The sequence below is a fragment of the Sminthopsis crassicaudata genome, chromosome 5 (genome assembly GCF_048593235.1).
Source record: "Sminthopsis crassicaudata isolate SCR6 chromosome 5, ASM4859323v1, whole genome shotgun sequence".
Lineage (NCBI taxonomy): Eukaryota > Metazoa > Chordata > Mammalia > Dasyuromorphia > Dasyuridae > Sminthopsis > Sminthopsis crassicaudata.
The window spans coordinates 52,444,039-52,462,051 of record NC_133621.1 but is presented as its reverse complement, the minus strand read 5'-3'; the positions used below and the strand labels follow the sequence as shown (position 1 = coordinate 52,462,051).

The following is an 18,013-nucleotide window of genomic DNA, read 5'->3' as shown; positions in this document are numbered from 1 at the left end:
GGGAATGGGAGCAGGAGGGCATCCAGTAAAAGTCAATCCAGAAAAACAAAGCAAATGTTCCCATCTGACAGTGGGAAGAAAGAAACAAACAGAAAACCCCCAACTTTTCCTGAACAGCCTACTCCTGGATTCTCATTTCCTTTGACCACAATTAGGGTCTTCAATAATTATGCAAAGAAGTTCCCGGAGAATGGGGAAGGACTGAAGAAGAAGGAAAAAATAAACTCAGAGAAGGGTGTAATAAACACTCCACAGTATGGGGAGAAATTAGTGTGCTGCTTCATGTTTTTGCAGTTGTGTGATGAGCAAGATTAACTCTACACTCAATGACATCACTGAGTGAACTCTGCCCCTATACACAAAAACATACATGGAAATCATGTATAGGACCGATAAGGAGTAAAAAGCAATTCTCCATCTGTATAACTTCATACAGCTCAACTTTGACCTCAGGAAAAATGGTCTGGGGGAATTGTCCACAATGGCAGATATTGGAAAAGAATGCCAAGTACTAACTGTTAAATATGTATTCTAGACAAATGTATATTGACATATTTTTTATTATTTGATAGTTATATCTGATGACTTCACTCATTCAACTCATCACCTTATCACCTCATTTATCTAAAATTTATCCTACTGAATTGTTAAAAAAAAAAAAAAAAAAAAGATCAATGGCATATACCTCTGGAGCTGACCTTAGCCGCAATGGCTATTCCTGGCTAAGAGAGCTGGGCAATTCCTTTACTGTCTTAATGCTCCCAGGCAATTCTCATAGACTCTAAATTGCAGAGCAGGTGCCCTAGACATTTATTAGACATTCCCTAAACCTATACCAGGCATCTCACTTAAATCCAATTCACTAGGAAGTCAAGACATCACCCTTTTGGAGTCACGGGTCCTCTTCCAGAAGGAAGGACAAGCAACAAACCAGATATAGATCCAGGCCAAACAACAAAAGCCGCGGGGCACTGGACGTTAAACCAGCTGCCTCTTCATCTGAATTGGGATCTCCAGAGTTACTGGTTTCATTCATCTGAAAGCTTAAAACTTAATTGCAATAGACAAAATGTAGGAGAAATAGGAACACATATTGCACAAATCACAGACTTTATATTTCATTTGCTCCTGAAATCTTATCCCATCCCAGATATAGGAACTCTTTCCATATTGGTCTGTCTATCTCTGACTGGCTGTCTCTCAATTTTTGTCTTTGTCTTTCTCTGAGCTAACCTGGAAATTCAGTGTATGTGCAGTGAACTCATGCCTGTTTTAGGAGGAGCTATAAAACTGCAATGATTGTCAGCTGTATGGATTACTCCTGGCATGGCAAGACTCTGGCTCGAGGTTCCTGAACAATCCACCTCTTTTTCTAATCATATCTTTGTCCTTGAAGATATACCATATACCCTTTTGTGTATATAGGCCATACTTAGAAATTTTTTGCAATGAGAACAGGTAGTTGTCAGACAAATAAATCAGAACTATCTACAGTTATGTGAAAAGATGCTCCAAATCATTATTGATTAGAGAAATGCAAATTAGAACAACTTTGAGGTACCACTTCACACTTATCAGATTAGCTAATGTGACAGAAAAGGAAAATGGCAAATGTTGGAGGGGACATGGAAAAGTTAAAACACTGCTGCATTGTTGGTGGAGTTGTAAACTAATCCAACCATTCTGGAGGACAATTTGGAACTATGACCAAAGGGCAATCAAACTGTGCATGCCCTGTGATCCAGCAATAACACTACTAGGCCTGTGTCCCAAAGAGAGAAAAAAAAGGGGAAAAAAAAGAAAATATCTGTATGAAAATATTTGTGGTAGCTCTTTTTGTGGTGGCAAAAAATTAGAAATTGAGGGGATGCCCATCAATTGGGGAATGGCTGAACAAGTTGTGGTATATGAATATAATAGAACATAATTATGCAATAAGAAATGATGAGCAGAGTGATTTCAGAAAAACCTGGAAAGATTTATATGAACATTAACACTGCGCATTGATTAATTGTGAATGACTTGACTATTATCAACAATACAAGGATCTAAGATAATTCTGAAGGATTTATATCGAACAATACTATACATCCCCAAAGAAAGAGCAGGACCTGAATAGAGATTGAAACATCATTTGGGGGGATTTTCTTAAACTTTTGGAGTTTAAGAAACTTTTTTGGAGTTTTGGAATCTGTTTTGTTCTGTTTTGTCTGTGTTTTCTTCACAACTTGACTACTATGGAAATTTCTATATGAATAACATATATCAAATTGCTTGCCCCTTCAAGGAAGGGACAGAAGACCCAAGGAAGGGAAAGAATTTGAAAATCAAAGTTTAAAAAAATAAAAAAAAAATGTAATTGGAAATATATATTTTAAAATTTAAAAAGAAATGTGTTGCAGCCTAAATATAGACTACTATGTGTCTCTCCTTGGCTTCTCCCTTAACAATTTTGATTCTTCAACAATTAAGGTGTTCCAAGTCATTAGACATCATGGGGAAAATATTTGGGTTTAAAAGATGAACTTTTGTGCCAGGAAGCAGCTTTATTTCCATAAAAACATTGCACAATTTTCCAAAGAATCTTGCCAGCTCTCTTTCTCCTACTATATTTTGAATGTAATTAAAGTCCACCTGCAGTTTCTGTCCCAGAGATGTGAAAAATGAGCCAATTGGACTGCATGCAGTGATCTATGTTATCTACTTTTATCCAGTTAGTTTTATCTATAGGGATTGTTAGGTCAAACTCTGATTTTTGTGAATTTTCTCTCTCTGTCTCTGTCTCTATCTCTGTCTCTTCCTCCTGGTGTGTGTGTGTGTGTGTGTGTGTGTGTGTGTGTGTGTGTGTGTGTGTGTGTTGGACTTCTTGTCTGGTGAAACTTGCAGAGTCCAACTAAAAGTAATATTTTCTTTTTAAAATTCATAATCGAAGAAGAAATGTATATATAGGCCATTTTAATGATGGCCTATATACACAAAAGGGAATATGGTATATCTTCAAGGGAAAAGACATGATAAGAAAAAGAGGTGGATTATTTAGGAATATGAATTTCACATAACCTGTGAAATCTATCTACAGACCCCAGGATTAAGGGCCCCTGATCCCTCTCTTCTCTTCTTTCCCAAAGTGGAACAGGGAGGCAGCTGGAAATTGGGGGAGAAGTGTTTATCATGAAAACCACTCTGGTTTTGAGCCTTCCCCCATTTTAGTCCTTGCTTGAAACCACTGAAGAGATTTTCTAATAGATAAGTCTATTCTCCAATAAACAATTAAAAAATTATTATAGTAATATTCTCTGCTACTTAGCTAGATGTATCAACCATATCTAAATTGATTAACTGAATTAAAAAATTATTTAACTTTCACAGTGTTGAATTTGTAAAAATAGATCTTAATCTTCCTTTATAAAAAAAAATAAAGGCAATGCCAATTTTGTCTTTTTTTTTCTCTGTTCCACCTAGATCCACGATGGTCCCAGCATTCATTCCCGACTAATTGGAACCTACTGTGGGACAGACAAAGGCTCCTTCACCTCCTTCCAAAATTCTATTACATTTCACTTCTTCTCAGACTCTTCCATCTCAGGAAAGGGATTTCTTTTGGAATGGGATGCAGTAGAATCTCCTTCAGGACCCATGCCTACCATTGCTACAGGTTTGTGTCTGAAAAGAAACACAGTGAATTTTTTAGAGATAGATGCATTAACTAAAGTTTTAAAGAGTTTATCAAATATTTAAATCTGGAAGACCAAGTCTGCCTGTAAAATCATATCTACAGATACGACTTTTTTGTCCAGATATTCTTGGGTGCCTTCCACAGTTACTGTGCTATATTATATAAGGAGCACTCATTAGAAAAAAGAAAGTTGCTTTTGTTGTTAATAGGCTGGGGGGGAGAAATGGAGAAGGAGAGAAAGACAGAGATAGAGAGACAGAGACACAGAGACACAAAGACACAGAAAGAGACAGAGACAGAGAAAGAAACATAGTGACAGAGACAAAGACACAGAGAAATGGAGAGAGATAGAGATAGACAGAGACAGAGAGATAAAGATACATAGAGACAGAATCAAAGACAGAGACACAAAAACAGAGACATACAGAGAGAGACAGAGAGATTCATGGAGAGATAGAGAGAGGGGGAGAGAGAAAGGGAGAGAGAGAGAGAGAGAGAGAGAGAGAGAGAGAGAGAGAGAGAGAGAGAGAGAGAGAGAGAGAGCAAGCGCACATGTTTATTAGGGGCAGCTAGGAGTCTCAGTAATAGAGTGGCAGACCTAGGAATACTTGAGTTCAAATCCTGCCTTAGGCATAGTGTGTGACTGGGCAAGGCATTTAACTGCTGTCCTGATGTCTGCCTCAGTTTCCATATCTACAAAATGATGGTAATAATAGAACAAATCCTAAAGTGAGTTATAAAGTACTTAGTGCAGTGCCTTGCACATTGGAAACACTAGATAAATGTTAGCTATTATTAATATTATTTTATAGCACTTATTATGGGCCAGGAATTGTGCTATGATGATGATGATGATCTTGGGAGATAGATGTTGTTATTATCTCTAATTCACAGATGAGAAAACTGATTTAAATAGAACTTAAATGCCTTGGATCACATAGCTAATGAGTCAGGGGCTATTTGCACGCATAGTCTAATGCTTTGGATCACCTAGTAAGAAAGAAAGAGATTCCCTGCCTTCAAGGAGCTTACATTTTAGTGCAGGAAGGCACATAAAAGACAGTTGAAATGGAGATGGAAAGATATAGACACAGTGGAATGCACTGGGGAAGGAAAGAGCATAATGGCAGGCAGAGACACTCCCTCAAATGAAGGTTTGGGGAGGTCTGACAGGCCAGTCAGAAGCCTTAAGAGTGAAGGTTATTTGGGTCTTGTTTACCAGTCTATAAATGAAGATGAGTTTCCTTCTGACTCTTGATTTTATAATAATCATGTCTATTCATATATCTCAGTGCATTAAGCAATTTCTATGTTTTAAAAGGTGAACTGGGTGCTTGGTGTTCATAAAATCTTCTATACACAGAGCAACTATTCAAAAATTTCTGAAAATTTGCATTTTCAACTCTAAAACCATTAAGAATCCCAAAATAGACCCATCCTTTTGATTTACATTGTAATCTAAATTTGTCCAGGTACAACTCACCTTCACTGGCTAGTCTTAAGCCTTCATGTTTCAGGATAAAATTAGCCTAAAATCCTTAAAGACAAAAAACAAACAAATACTGAAACCTCAAATCCTCAGAGAAAGTTTGTTCGAAGAGCTGGACTCTGAGAACCTTTGTACTTTTCCCTGAGGAGCCTAACCAACTGCAAATAGACAGATCCTTTATGATGGCCAATCCTTTATAATATCACAGCTGAATATAGTACGATTTTATGTTATTTTAGAGGAATACTTCAAATTGCCCTTTAAATACTTAACTATAAATGCAGTCTTTAATTGAGGGAAGTTAAACCTCTCTCTATAAATACAAAATTAGACATATACCCTTAGAAATGACTATTTTCTCACTTTGCCTCTTCTACGAGTTTACATCAATAGGACTGATGCACAGAGGTAACATTCACTCCTATATGTAGAGAGAACTCCTGTATTAGCATTTCTGTATGAGACATTCTTTTATTCTTCTTTAAATGATGAAAAGATTTCATTATATCAAGAACATAGCTTTTTTGTTATTATTCATTTTATGTATAACAAAATATCCAAAAAAATTAAAAATAGCAGCTTAGATTTTTAGAGTTGAAACAGATCTGAAATATCTCCAGTTGACTTTTCTGCCATTTTATGTGCCCCTGTGTGAACTTAGGTAAAATACATATTTGAGGTGGACTCCAGATGATCATCATTGAAGTCCCTTTTGTGTCTATAATCATGATCCGGGGGCAGCTAGGTGGCGCAGTGGGTAGAGCACCAGCCCAGAATTCAGGAGGACCCGAGTTCAAATCTGGTCTCAGACACTTAACACTTTTAGCTGTGTGACCCTGGGCAAGTCACTTAACCTCAGCCTCAAAAAAATACAATCATGATCCTATGATAGATAAGATAGGAGATGATGCTCAGGATGAAGATCATGGGGGTAGAATGGTTTTGGGTGGTAACAATGTTCATGTAGTGACTTTACCTTTGGATGATCCAAGTAAAGACATAGAATTCAAGGTGTTGAAGCAGGAGACTGGAATATTTGATGGGCAATATTGGGGGAATACTGAAGAAACCAAGAAAACATGAGAACAATGAACAGAATAGAGATAAAGACTATAAGGAAGGCATGAGCTAATGATTCTTCCTGTCCTGGTTTGTTGGGAGTAAAAGTGGACTGTCTGGAGTGGCAGGAACATGTAGGAGTACTGTGGGAAAAAAATCTGGGCTTTGCAAAAGACCTGAGTTCTGCTATTTGCTACCTGTGGGACATGGCAAGTCACTTAAGCTACTGGATCTTGGTTCTTCATCTATTAATTTAAGAGTTTAGACTAGATAACTCCGGGGGTCCCTTCCTGCTCTCTGAGAATCCTTCCAGAGCTTTGTGTGAACCTAAGATTGTATTCTTTTTTTCTTTTTCTTTTTCTTGGTATAAGATGATAAAATTATTAATTGTAATACTTGGTCACATATTTAATACATTTATTTTGGCTTATTTTTTCAAAATATTTCAATATTGTCTTTAAGAAATGTTTCCAACTAGATTATCGTAGCTCAAGAGAGACCATAACTTTAAAGCAAAGACAAAAGTTATGTAATTTCCTTCCTTGACAGAGGTGATTAACCCTATTTCCTCTCCTCACAGGTGCCTGTGGGGGTTACTTAAGAACTGGAGAAGTGCCTGGGTTCTTCTTCTCTCCTGGGTGGCCTGAAAATTACAACAGTGGAAATGACTGCACTTGGATCATCCAGGCCCCAGATTCAACTGTTGAGCTCAACATTCTTTCAATGGACATTGAATCTCATCAGTCATGTTCCTATGATAAACTTGTGATCAGAGATGGTGAGAAAATAGAAAAACAATTTATTAAACAAATTGATGAATTTTTTTTCTCTCAGAAACCAGATGATCAAACCTGAACACAGTTTAATTGTTGTAATAATAATGATGATGATGATAACAGCTTACATTTACATATCATTTTGTAATTATATAGTGTTTTACACATATATTTGATTTTATCATTATAACAGTCTTAGGCAGTCACAAGTATTCTACCATTCCCATTTTATAAATGGTGAAAGGGACATTAAATGATTTTCCTAGTATCATATATGTAGTAGTTTGGTAGAGCTAGAGATCATATTTTCAGATTTCAAATCCAGTGATATTACAGGTCCAAATATATCATTAATACACACTTAATTTTCAATAATTTAAAGAAAGAAGTCTCTATCCTGTAGTCTTCGAATTGTTCAATAAATGGTCAGTCCTATTTCTATAGTCTTTCTCCCTACAGTATGAAAGAGAATTTCAAAAGTAGTCTGTCAGCTAGCCAGGTGAATGTTGGTTAGTGCCAGGAGGGACATGTGAGCACCATGTTGTTTAGGACGAAGACCTACCAGGAGTCCTCACACTTTTTAAATAGGGGCCAGTTCACTGTCCCTCAGACTGTGGGAGGGCCGGACTGTAGTAAAAAGAAAAAGTCACACTATCTCCGTCCCTCAGCCCATTTGCTATAATCTGGCAGCTGCATAAACGTCCTCAGCGGCTGCATCTGGCCCGCGGGCCGTAGTTTGAGAACCCCCGATAAACGTTCTGGGAATGTGTTAGAAATATAAAAAATGTGAGAAGATTGGAAGGGAGTGGTCTCATGTTTTTAGCTTTTCTTATACCAGTAGTTACATCGTCCTTAGAAAAATCTCCTGGCCCCTTTTATTCCTCAATTTCCCATCTATACGAGAAAAAAATCTTCCTGCACTTGATGATATGAAATGTTAGAGTGAGCAAGGTACTATTAAGATTATCTCACCTCATCACCTCATTTTCCAGGTGAGGAAATGATTTTGAAAAGGGGAAATGACTTGAGCAAAGAATTAATCTGTCTTCTTTGATCATGGAATACACATGGAATACATCTGGGAACTCTACACATGTTTACAGAGGGTTTTTTAAAAGCCTTTCTCTTCCATGTGGTGGCAATGTGTTGGACTGTAATCAATGATGTTGCTTCCTCGAAAAATTCTGAACATACGATATCCAGATAGGTGTGGTTTGAGGACCAAGCCTGGGGAGGCAGGAGGACAGAGGAGGGGGTGATTGTAGAGAGCAGGTCCTGGGTCTCCTCTCTGTGGTTGTATAATGTTGGGACCTTCCATTCTTATCTAGTCATCGTCATGGTACAAGGTCTAGAGGTACTGATAAAGTCACTAGAAAATCAGGAAGGTAGTTTTATGTCCCTTCCTTATTCACTCGATAACCGAACAGCTTCTGAAACAAAGGAAAAGAAAACTGAGCCAGTTATTTAAAATGAAATCTATTAGTAACACTTATCTTCCTTCACTTCCGGAGACAAAATTGAAGATTAGCCAATAAGTTCATAAATTTTAAGCCTTCAATAGAGACTTTTAAGAGAGGACTGCTTTATTTTCTCTGTCTCTGTCTCTCTCCGTCTCTGTTGCTGTGTCTCTATTTCTGTCTTTCTCTTTCTGTCCCACTCTCTGTCTCTATCTCTCTGTCTGTCTGTGTGTCTCTCACCATCCACTCACAGTTGCTTGGTGCAAAGCATTCATGCAGGAGTGATGATGGACACAGACATCTCATGTCCTCTGCTTCTGTAACCCTTGGGACTTTTCTGCCTGAAAATGACCCTGATTTGCTTTTCCTATCACCAGGCAGCTGTTCAGATGGCTTAACCTGCAGCTGCTGATAGTACATATGTCTTCCTGGCCAAAAAACCAGATCAACAACAATAACAGCAAAAACACTAAAAAAGGAAGTCTGATCTGATGAAACAATCCCATATAAATGACATCATATTTTATCTTTATTCCCAGAGACTTGGTTCATTATGGGATCTGAAGTCAAGAAGTCCCCTTTTATTTGGTCTTAGATTCCTGGTCTTAAGCCGTAAATAGCCATGCAGAACGGATACCTCCATTATCACATATCAACATTGCAATGCTTTTTTACTTCTCCATCCTCTGCCTTTGAATTTCAGAGCCAAAAAGTACTGGCTGCCAGTTGGGTTTTCCCCCTTTTTTCTTTTAGAAAGACAGCAGGAACTGTCAGAGAAGTCTTTTTCAAAAAAGAATAAATAAAAGCTCAGGCGGGATTGTCCCCATCTGGAGCCAAAATGAAGTAACCCCAAGGGTTTTTCTTCCTTTTGAGAATCACTTTGTCTCCTAGGAATTAGGAAGTTTCTGGGAAAATGCATGAGGCCCTTTGGCTGCGATGCTGTTGTTGACTGAATGATGTCTTAAGGAATCGTATTTTAATGCCAAGGTTTCCTTTTTCTGGTCTTAGGAGACGATCATGTCGCCCCGGAGCTGGCTGTTCTCTGTGGGCGAGAAGTCCCCGGACCCATCCGATCCTCTGGGGAGTACCTGTTCATCCATTTCACGTCTGACTCGAGTGTCACTGGTGCAGGCTTTAATGCTTCTTTTCATAAGAGTAAGAATTTGAAAAATTATGTGAACAATATCTTCCACTTGATTGATGAGGGTCGAACTTAGAAGGAAACCAGGGCAAGGTGCCAACTGTGGCTACTGTCAGTTAGTTATGTCCAGCTCAGAAAATCAGGAAGGGAGTTTCATGTCCCTTCCTTATCCACTAGAGAACAAAGCAGCTTCTGAAACACAGGAGAAAAATTGAGCCAGGTACTCAAAATGAATAAAGTTAAAACCCTGAGTATAGGGAGCAAGGAAAAGGGAGAAGACCAGTTTTCAATTCTGTGAGAATTCCTTTTACAAGCATTCTCTATGAACCATCTTCATGAACCGAGGCTGAAAAAGTTCCTAAAATCAGAGATTTCAATGTGAAAGAGACTTCAGAGGCCAAATTGTTTGACATTCTCATTTTACAGATGAAGAAACTTAGACCCAGAATTCATCACTCAACAACCACATTTCTAGTAGTGAGAAGTCTGCCCCCATTTAGCTAGCCTAGTCCCCAGATTACATTTGTAATCCCTTGTGGGTCCCATACACAGTGAATCCTATACTACCTGGAAACACCTATGATAAGTCATATATAATGACCTTTTGCTCAAGAAATCCTTCTCTGACAAGAGAGACTGACTAGAATCTTGACACGTTTGAGTATCAGATTTGTCTCTTGTAAAATGCTAATTTAATAGCTTGGAGATATTAGAATATTAGAAAATTTACATGTAACTTATGGAATATGGTTGATTCTTTTCACAAAATCTGATAAACCCATAAACCAAAAAAAAAAAAAAATCACTGAAGGAAGCGGTCCAAGAAATAGAACATGCCTTCCATTTTAAATGGCAAAAGGCAAAATAGACTTATGTTCTTAACTGAATTATTGAAAGGCTTAGAATAAGGCACTTTTACTATTATATTTGTTTACATTAGAAGAGTTACTTATGGAAGGTAAGAGATCTTCATATATAAAATTGGTTTTAAATAATTACACTTTTGTTGGCAATAAGAGATTTTCAAAAATAAAGTAAATAGAATTAAGATTTTAAAGGTGGTAGGTGGTACAATGGACAGAGCACTGGCCCTGGAGTTAAGAGGATCTGAATTCAAATCCAGCCTCAGACACTTGACACTTACTTGCTATATGTCTTTTCAAATCACTTACCCCTAATTGCCTCATCAAACTAATAATAATTAAGTTTTTTAAATTTTTAAGAGTGTCTCTTCTTTTTTATTTCTCTTCATTAAGGTTGTGGTGGCTATTTGCATGCAAGCAGAGGGGTGATTGCTTCCCCTAATTACCCTGACAACTACCTTCCTAATCTCAACTGTTCCTGGCACGTCCTGGTTCCAAGTGGCCTTACCATTGCTGTCCACTTTGAACAGCCATTCGAGATCCACAATGTTGACCCTTCATGTAGCCATGGTGACTATTTGATGGTAAAGTCATCAACATTCTTGCTCTTAAATAATGATGTAGAAAATTATGATAGCTAATATATATTAATATAGTCACATATTTTTATAGTTTGTAAGACTCTTTACATATATTATCTTATGTTCTCTTGCTTGCTACATATACAGTAATTACCCTTCCATCCTGTCATTTGAAAGCTTCATGGGAAAAATTTGATGTTCTAGAAACAAAAGGTGAAGTGTGCTTTTTTTTTTCAGAAATAAAATGGGATACCCCTTGCACATCATCTCGTAGAATAGCCAGGAAGGAAACTGCATTGATATCTTGTTATTTTTAATGTGATTCCAGATGAAAAATGGCCCTGACAGCTCCTCTCCAGCTTTGGGATCCAGGGAAGAAAATGGCCGTTTTTGCGGCAGCCATGCCTTCTCCACTCTCTACACCACGGACAATGAGATGTTTGTTCAGTTTGTTTCGGATAACAGTTATGAAGGCCAAGGGTTCAAGATCCAGTATGAGGCGCAGAGTTTGGGTGAGTGTTGATGCTGAAAAGGATGAGCCACGTTCTCATGATATCCCATTCAGCAAGTACTTACACAGGGCCTTCCATGTCCCTGATACTGCTCTAAATACTTAGCAAGCAGACCTAAGAACCAGAAAGAGGCAACATCAAACATTCAGAACACATATAAAATACATAGAAAGTCATTGGGGTGGGGTGGGAGAAAGCTAGGATAAAAAAAAAAAAAGCAGAGGATAAACAAAATAACCACAGGAACTCCCTTATGATTTACAAAATTGTGTATTTCATGCTGGTTAGAATAGGAATGGAAATGATTGATTTTGAGAATTAAAACTGCTTGCTTTTGAGCCATTCTACAAACAAAATATCCTGTAAAATAATAGCTGTGTATAATAATAGCTGGAATTTCTACAGTGCCTTAAGGTTTGCAAAGTACATTACAAATATTCTCTCCAACTTAATATGTTCTTTTCTCTGTTATCAATTATATTTAATTAGAAGATAAATGATAAGCATTCAATTGCATTTGATTATAATTGCATTTAATTCTACTTAAATGATTTAGTTTTAATTGCATTGATTATGTAATTTTCCATGGGATAAAGAAATAAAGAAGGCACCTTTGGGAGTGAAACTGGTAGAAACCTGAATTGAGGTTCCCATGTGATCCGTTAGGATAGAAACTCTTTGTGTTCCCAAGAGCAGAAACTTCCCAACTAAGAAACCAGAATGGATTTATTTCTCGTGTCCTGAAAAGGTAGTGACACAAAACATCCGTGTCAACACAAAACCACTTTTAAGCTGCCTTGAAAGGGATACTTTTTCTGTATGTTCTCCCAGAACAAGTTAAATTGAGTGTGAATGATGTGCCCTCCTAGGACTAGGAGCACAAAGAACCTTATACACTTTTTTGCTTCCCTGCCTTCTAGCATCTTTTCTCATCCTCAGTGGAGCTGCTCCGGAGCTACCTGTCGGCTTAGGGCGAAGAGGCTGAGGGCTCATTGCCGTCACTCCCTTATGAGCATAGATGTCTCCCCCGGAAGGAACATAAAAAATGGATTTATCACCATCCCTTTTCATATTTTGGCATTTTCCTGCTCCTTCTCAAATCAACTTTGAGCCATGTCTGCCTTTGTAGGCAACTAACAAGCGGGAAGCTATCCAGATTGTCTGACTTTGCATAGTATGGTACTGTGCAAATATGTCCATCAATCAACTAGTATTTAATAAGTACCTGAGTGCCACACTATTGTGTGGACAGTTAGGGGGCACAGGGACGGACAGCTCTGGTCACAAAAACCAGAGTTCAAAAACAGACTCAGACACTCCTAGTCAAGTCACTTAACCCTGTTTGTCTCAGTTTTCTCCTCTGTAAAATGAGCAGGGAAAAAATAAATGACAAACCTAATATCTAGTGTCTTTGCCACAAAAATCCCCAAAGGGATCATAGAGTCAGACCCAGTTGAAAATGATTAAAAAAATAATGTATGCCAAAGGGAGTCATCTCCACAGCCCACTTCTCCTAGAATGATGATCAGTAGGTACAGAACTTTCACTGGCAAGGGTGTTTGCATATTATATAATATTTTGAAATGTTCTGAGTAGCTATATCTTACTTTTTCACTCATTACAGCTAAGTCCTGGTTAGTACACACAAAGGATTCTCCAGAATGGTTCCATTTTTCTAATTTGCACTATTTGAAGTTATGATTACATTTAAAATATAGTAATTAGTTCCATGCCAATGGGAATATGCAATGAGAATTCAAATATTCTGCTATTTTATGGGATCTATTACTTGTCCACATTGCCTGGTACATTGTAAATGCTTGTTTTGAAGGTATTATTTACTCTCTTAAGAAACAGTGGTATAGAGTGCATAGAGCACTGGCTTCAGGATCTGGGATAATCTGGATTCAAGTCCTGTTTCTGACCCAGACTACCCAAAACTACCTTTCAGTCCCTCAGGCAACATGAAGACAATAAGTTACTGGAACTTGTCTGGTCTACAGCAGCACAGATTGCCACATCAGGACTTCTTTATGCTGAGGAAATCTTCCCTCATTTTCCCTCTTTCCCTCCCTCCACTACTCCCCCATACCCTTTCAGTAAGGACATTGCTCTAAGGATTATAATGAAAGTACTTTCATTTCAAGATCTTCCAGACAACATAATCCTCTTTTATGTCTCCATTTTGCTCACCTAGAAGACCTACTTTAACTTCCTATCCCATTCCCCTACTTCCTATGCCTTTAATCTCTATTTGTCCTTAATCCCATACACTGAGCAGTCTCCAGCTTCTCTTTTACAATGCTACTCCAAGCACTAGAAAGCTTTCCATTGTGTTCCTGGTTTTTCTTTCAACTTTAATTAAAAGCAGTGCTCAAAGAACAAAATTTTTTAATGTTCATTGCTTTTAAGAACAATGCTCCTTTTGTAAGAAATGTCCTGGGGAATAATGTGTAAATGTGTATACATACACACATATACACATTTTCACATACATTTATACACATGAATATATAATATATGCAATTCTTATATAACAAAATATAATTATGTATATAATGTTGTTGTTCAACTGTCTTAGCATATTCTCTTTGTGACAACATTTGGGATATTCTTGGCAAAGATACCAGAGTGGTTTGTCATTCCTTTTTATAACCCATTTTACAGATGAGGAAACTGAGACCTGTTAAACAGGTGTAAGTGACTTGCCCAGGGTCACACAGCTAGAAGTGTTTGAGGTCCCATTTGAATTCAAGTCTTCCTGACTACAAATCCAGCATTTTATCCACTGCTCCACCTAGCTGCCCATAGGTGACACAGTATATATAGTTGTATACTGGAAATATATAGCATACTATATGTCTATATATAAAAAGTATATTTAACTTTATACATACACACACACACACACATATATATATATATATATATATATATATATATATGAGAGTATATATAGTTTTATATACTGGAAATGTGTAACATAGTAAATGCCTATATATAAAAAGTATATTTAACTTTATACATACACACAAACACACACAGACACACACACACACACACATATATATATATATATATATATGTGTGTGTGTGTGTGTGTGTGTGTGTGTGTGTGTGTGTGTGTGTGTGTGTGTGTTTATATTCAGGGAATCAACAAACATTTATTAAGTACCTACTCTGTGCCAGGCACTATGATAAACATTGGAAATACAAGTACCAAAAAAAAAAAGAACGAAAGGCATTCCCTATTTTCAGGGAACTTACAATCTAATGGGGGAAAACTATACATAAAAAGAAGCTGAAAAGCTGGGTAGAGAAGTAACAGAAGACCCAAATATCATGGATACTTGATATGCTTTTAGAAACCTTAAGCTAATCCTCATGGGAATGGAAAAAAATAGCTCTTTTAACTCTTAAGTGCCTAAAGACCAATATTAACTCTTTAAATTAATTCTAGCAATGAGAAAAAAGCCCTAATTCTCTGTATAATTAGCACACCTTTATTCCAGAGCCACTGAAATACAACAATTAGTTCTTGGTAAAAAGATTCTGCTATGATTTATTTTGCCAACTTTTTAGTGCCAAGAATCACAGAAAAGAATCGAATTTCCAATAACAGAACAGTTTGGCCGGTGCCAGGATGATTCTCCAAATATTCCATTGTTGGGTAGTCAGGATTTATCTGCCCCAGCAAGGCAGAAAACCCAACAGCTATGATACAAAATAAAAGGAAAATATGATGGGAAATGTGGATGGTTTCATTTAAAAAAACATGTGTCACTTGACAATTTCCCTTTTATCAGATGGTCTGTAATATTGTCGATATTATTTCCTGACAGCCTGTGGTGGCAACATCTACCTCTCTGAATCCAACGTCGATGGATACGTGACTTCGCCCAATTACCCTGACAACTATCCACCGCATACTGATTGCATTTGGACCCTATCTGTCCCAAGTGGGAAGCTTATAAAGCTGCAGTTTGAAGATCAGTTTAATATCAAAACATCCCCCAAGTAAGTTGCTACCTTTCAGTCTTCCCCCTCTGCCTTGCCCCCTGCTCTTCCTCTTTCGTGCTCCACAATAATCTGTGACGTCCATGCTCAGAAGCATATTCTGCATAAGAACTGCAGGGAAACATAGCATCCATTCATCTAAATTCTCCAGGTCTGTGAGGGTTAGAACAGGGCCAGAGTGTAAGGGGTGGGAGAAAACACACCCTCTGTATCCAGCAGTAAAGCCATGGAGAGCAACAGAGACACACAGAGTATCCCATTCAGTCAGCGGACATGTAATATATAGCCTTTTATCTATCCAATCTCCCACAATCTCTGGGATGGAAATGATGAAGCTCTTGCTGAACGGAGAGGGGCATTGAGGTCTGAAAGGATGGCATGGCTTGCCAACAATGGCACACACAGTACTACAGAGTGCATGGTATTCAGATTATGCTAAACAAAAAATTCAGCAAGAACATCATACCATAAATGTGATTGTCAATTTTAAGATCCATTAATTATTGAGTTCCTCACAATTAGACCTCCTCTTTAGCTTCTCTATAGCTTCTTTAAAAAAAAATCAGTGCCTTGTGGTTTATTTATTTTTAAATGAAAAAATTTTTCCCCAATGTACAAAATTCAGTTGTTTTTTCCCTTCTCTCCCATCCTCTCACCTTTGGGAAAAACAAAACAAAACAAACAAACATGAGTGATCGAAACAAATAAATCCCCAGAGTGGCCATGTGGAAGTAGACCTCCTCACCACTGCTTTGTGCTTGCTGCATTCAGCTTCCACTTCACCCCTGTGCCCTCCACCCCACTCCACCCCATCCAGGCATAGGTTATAGATTTTTTTCTCTTTATTTTCTTCCAAAATCCTATTCACACATCCTTCTCCAAGCTTACGGCTTGTTTTGCATAATTCCTCTCTAAATATACTCTTTTTTTCATCCCCACCTTTCCTCTTTTTATTTCTTTTTCTTCCACGGTTGAGTTAAATGCCTTTCTGCATCGAATATATGTTTGTGTGTGTTGTCCCTTCTTTTGACTTGTTCAGATAAAATTTACTTTTTATGTTTTTTTTCCTGTGTCTATGTCTCAAAATTTCTACCTAGGCTCTGGTTTTTTCATCAGGAATGCTTAAAAGTACTCTCTTTTTTTCAAAGTCATCCCTCCTTATAGACTGTACTATTTTGCTGGATAAGTTATTATTGGTCGAAAGTCCTCTATCTTTGCCTTTGGGGATATTCTCATCAGTTCTCATGAACTGATTTAACATCTCTCATAATTGATTCTCAGATATACACAAACAAATGATTATTAAGCAATTATTACGTGTAAGTATTACAATAGGTCTTTGCGATATTGTCTTCCACTATGTCCTTCACTCCATTCTCTGATGAAGAGGTGACTTCTGCTTGTAAAAGCCAATTCTTTTACCCTTTTTCACATCTTTTGCATGGACTGCTCCAGTGTTCTCTAGCAGATTGCCTCCTGTTTCATCCCTATTTGTAATCTTGGTTCTTTCCCTGATACCTGCCAATATTCACATTTCCCCAAACTTTAAAAAGCCTCACTAAATCCTAACATCCCTGCTAGCTATCCTCCTGTGTCCCTCCTCCTCTTCTCAGCTAAGTTCCTAGGAAAAATCCGCTATATTAGTTGTATCAATACTATTTCTTCTCTCATTCACTTCTAAATTCTCAGCAACTGTCTTTCAACAGCATCGTTCAACAGACCTTTCTCCAAAGTTATCCATGATCTCCAATTTGTCCCAGCTTGTAACTTTTTCTGACTCCTAATTTCATCTTGACCAACTGACCACCTCTCAGATGCTGCTTTGTCTTGGCTCAGCACCTGCTTATCTGACCACTCCAGTCTTCTCTGCTAGATCTTCAAGCATGACTTGCTCACCAGCTCTGATTTTTCCCCTTTTTCTTTCCTCCCTTTGCTCCCATGGTCATCTCATCAACTCCCATAAATTCAGTGATGGCCTCTATGCAGAGAATTCTAAGATCACCCTCTTTAGCTGTTGTGTCACTCCTGAGCTCTAGTCTCATGTCACCAATTGCCTTTTAGACATTTCAAATTGGATGACCTGAGGGCCTTTCAAACTCACTCAAAACAAGAATCACTTTCTCCAAACACCCTCTTTGACTCATCTACTACCACAAAGGGCAACTCCATTATTCCTATTACCCGGATTTTCAACATTAGTATTGTTATGGATTCCTTACTCCAGCTCACTCCTTTATATTCAACCAGATGCTAAATCGTGTAATATTTTCTCCACATTTCTCATGTGTGTTCCCTTCTCTGCATTTATATAGACACTACTCTAGTTGAAGGTCTCAGCACATTTTGCCTGGATTATTAAAACAGCCTTCAATTGGACTCTGTCTAAAGCCCTTCCCTACCTTAATCCATCCTCCACATAGCCTGCAAAAGTGTAGATTTTAT

General features: G+C 37.7%; 1 protein-coding gene across 2 annotated transcripts in view; it reads left to right on the top strand.

Annotated features, from left to right (window-relative positions):
* Window positions 1-18,013, top strand: part of CUBN (cubilin) — a 290,121-nt gene that overhangs the window by 178,622 nt on the left and 93,486 nt on the right. For both annotated transcript variants that reach the window (XM_074266686.1, XM_074266685.1), the window contains 6 exons: window positions 3,463-3,655; window positions 6,805-7,002; window positions 9,466-9,612; window positions 10,855-11,045; window positions 11,371-11,554; window positions 15,397-15,571. In XM_074266686.1, coding sequence (XP_074122787.1) covers window positions 3,463-3,655; window positions 6,805-7,002; window positions 9,466-9,612; window positions 10,855-11,045; window positions 11,371-11,554; window positions 15,397-15,571 — 1,088 coding nt within the window. The remainder of the gene's footprint in view (window positions 1-3,462; window positions 3,656-6,804; window positions 7,003-9,465; window positions 9,613-10,854; window positions 11,046-11,370; window positions 11,555-15,396; window positions 15,572-18,013) is intronic.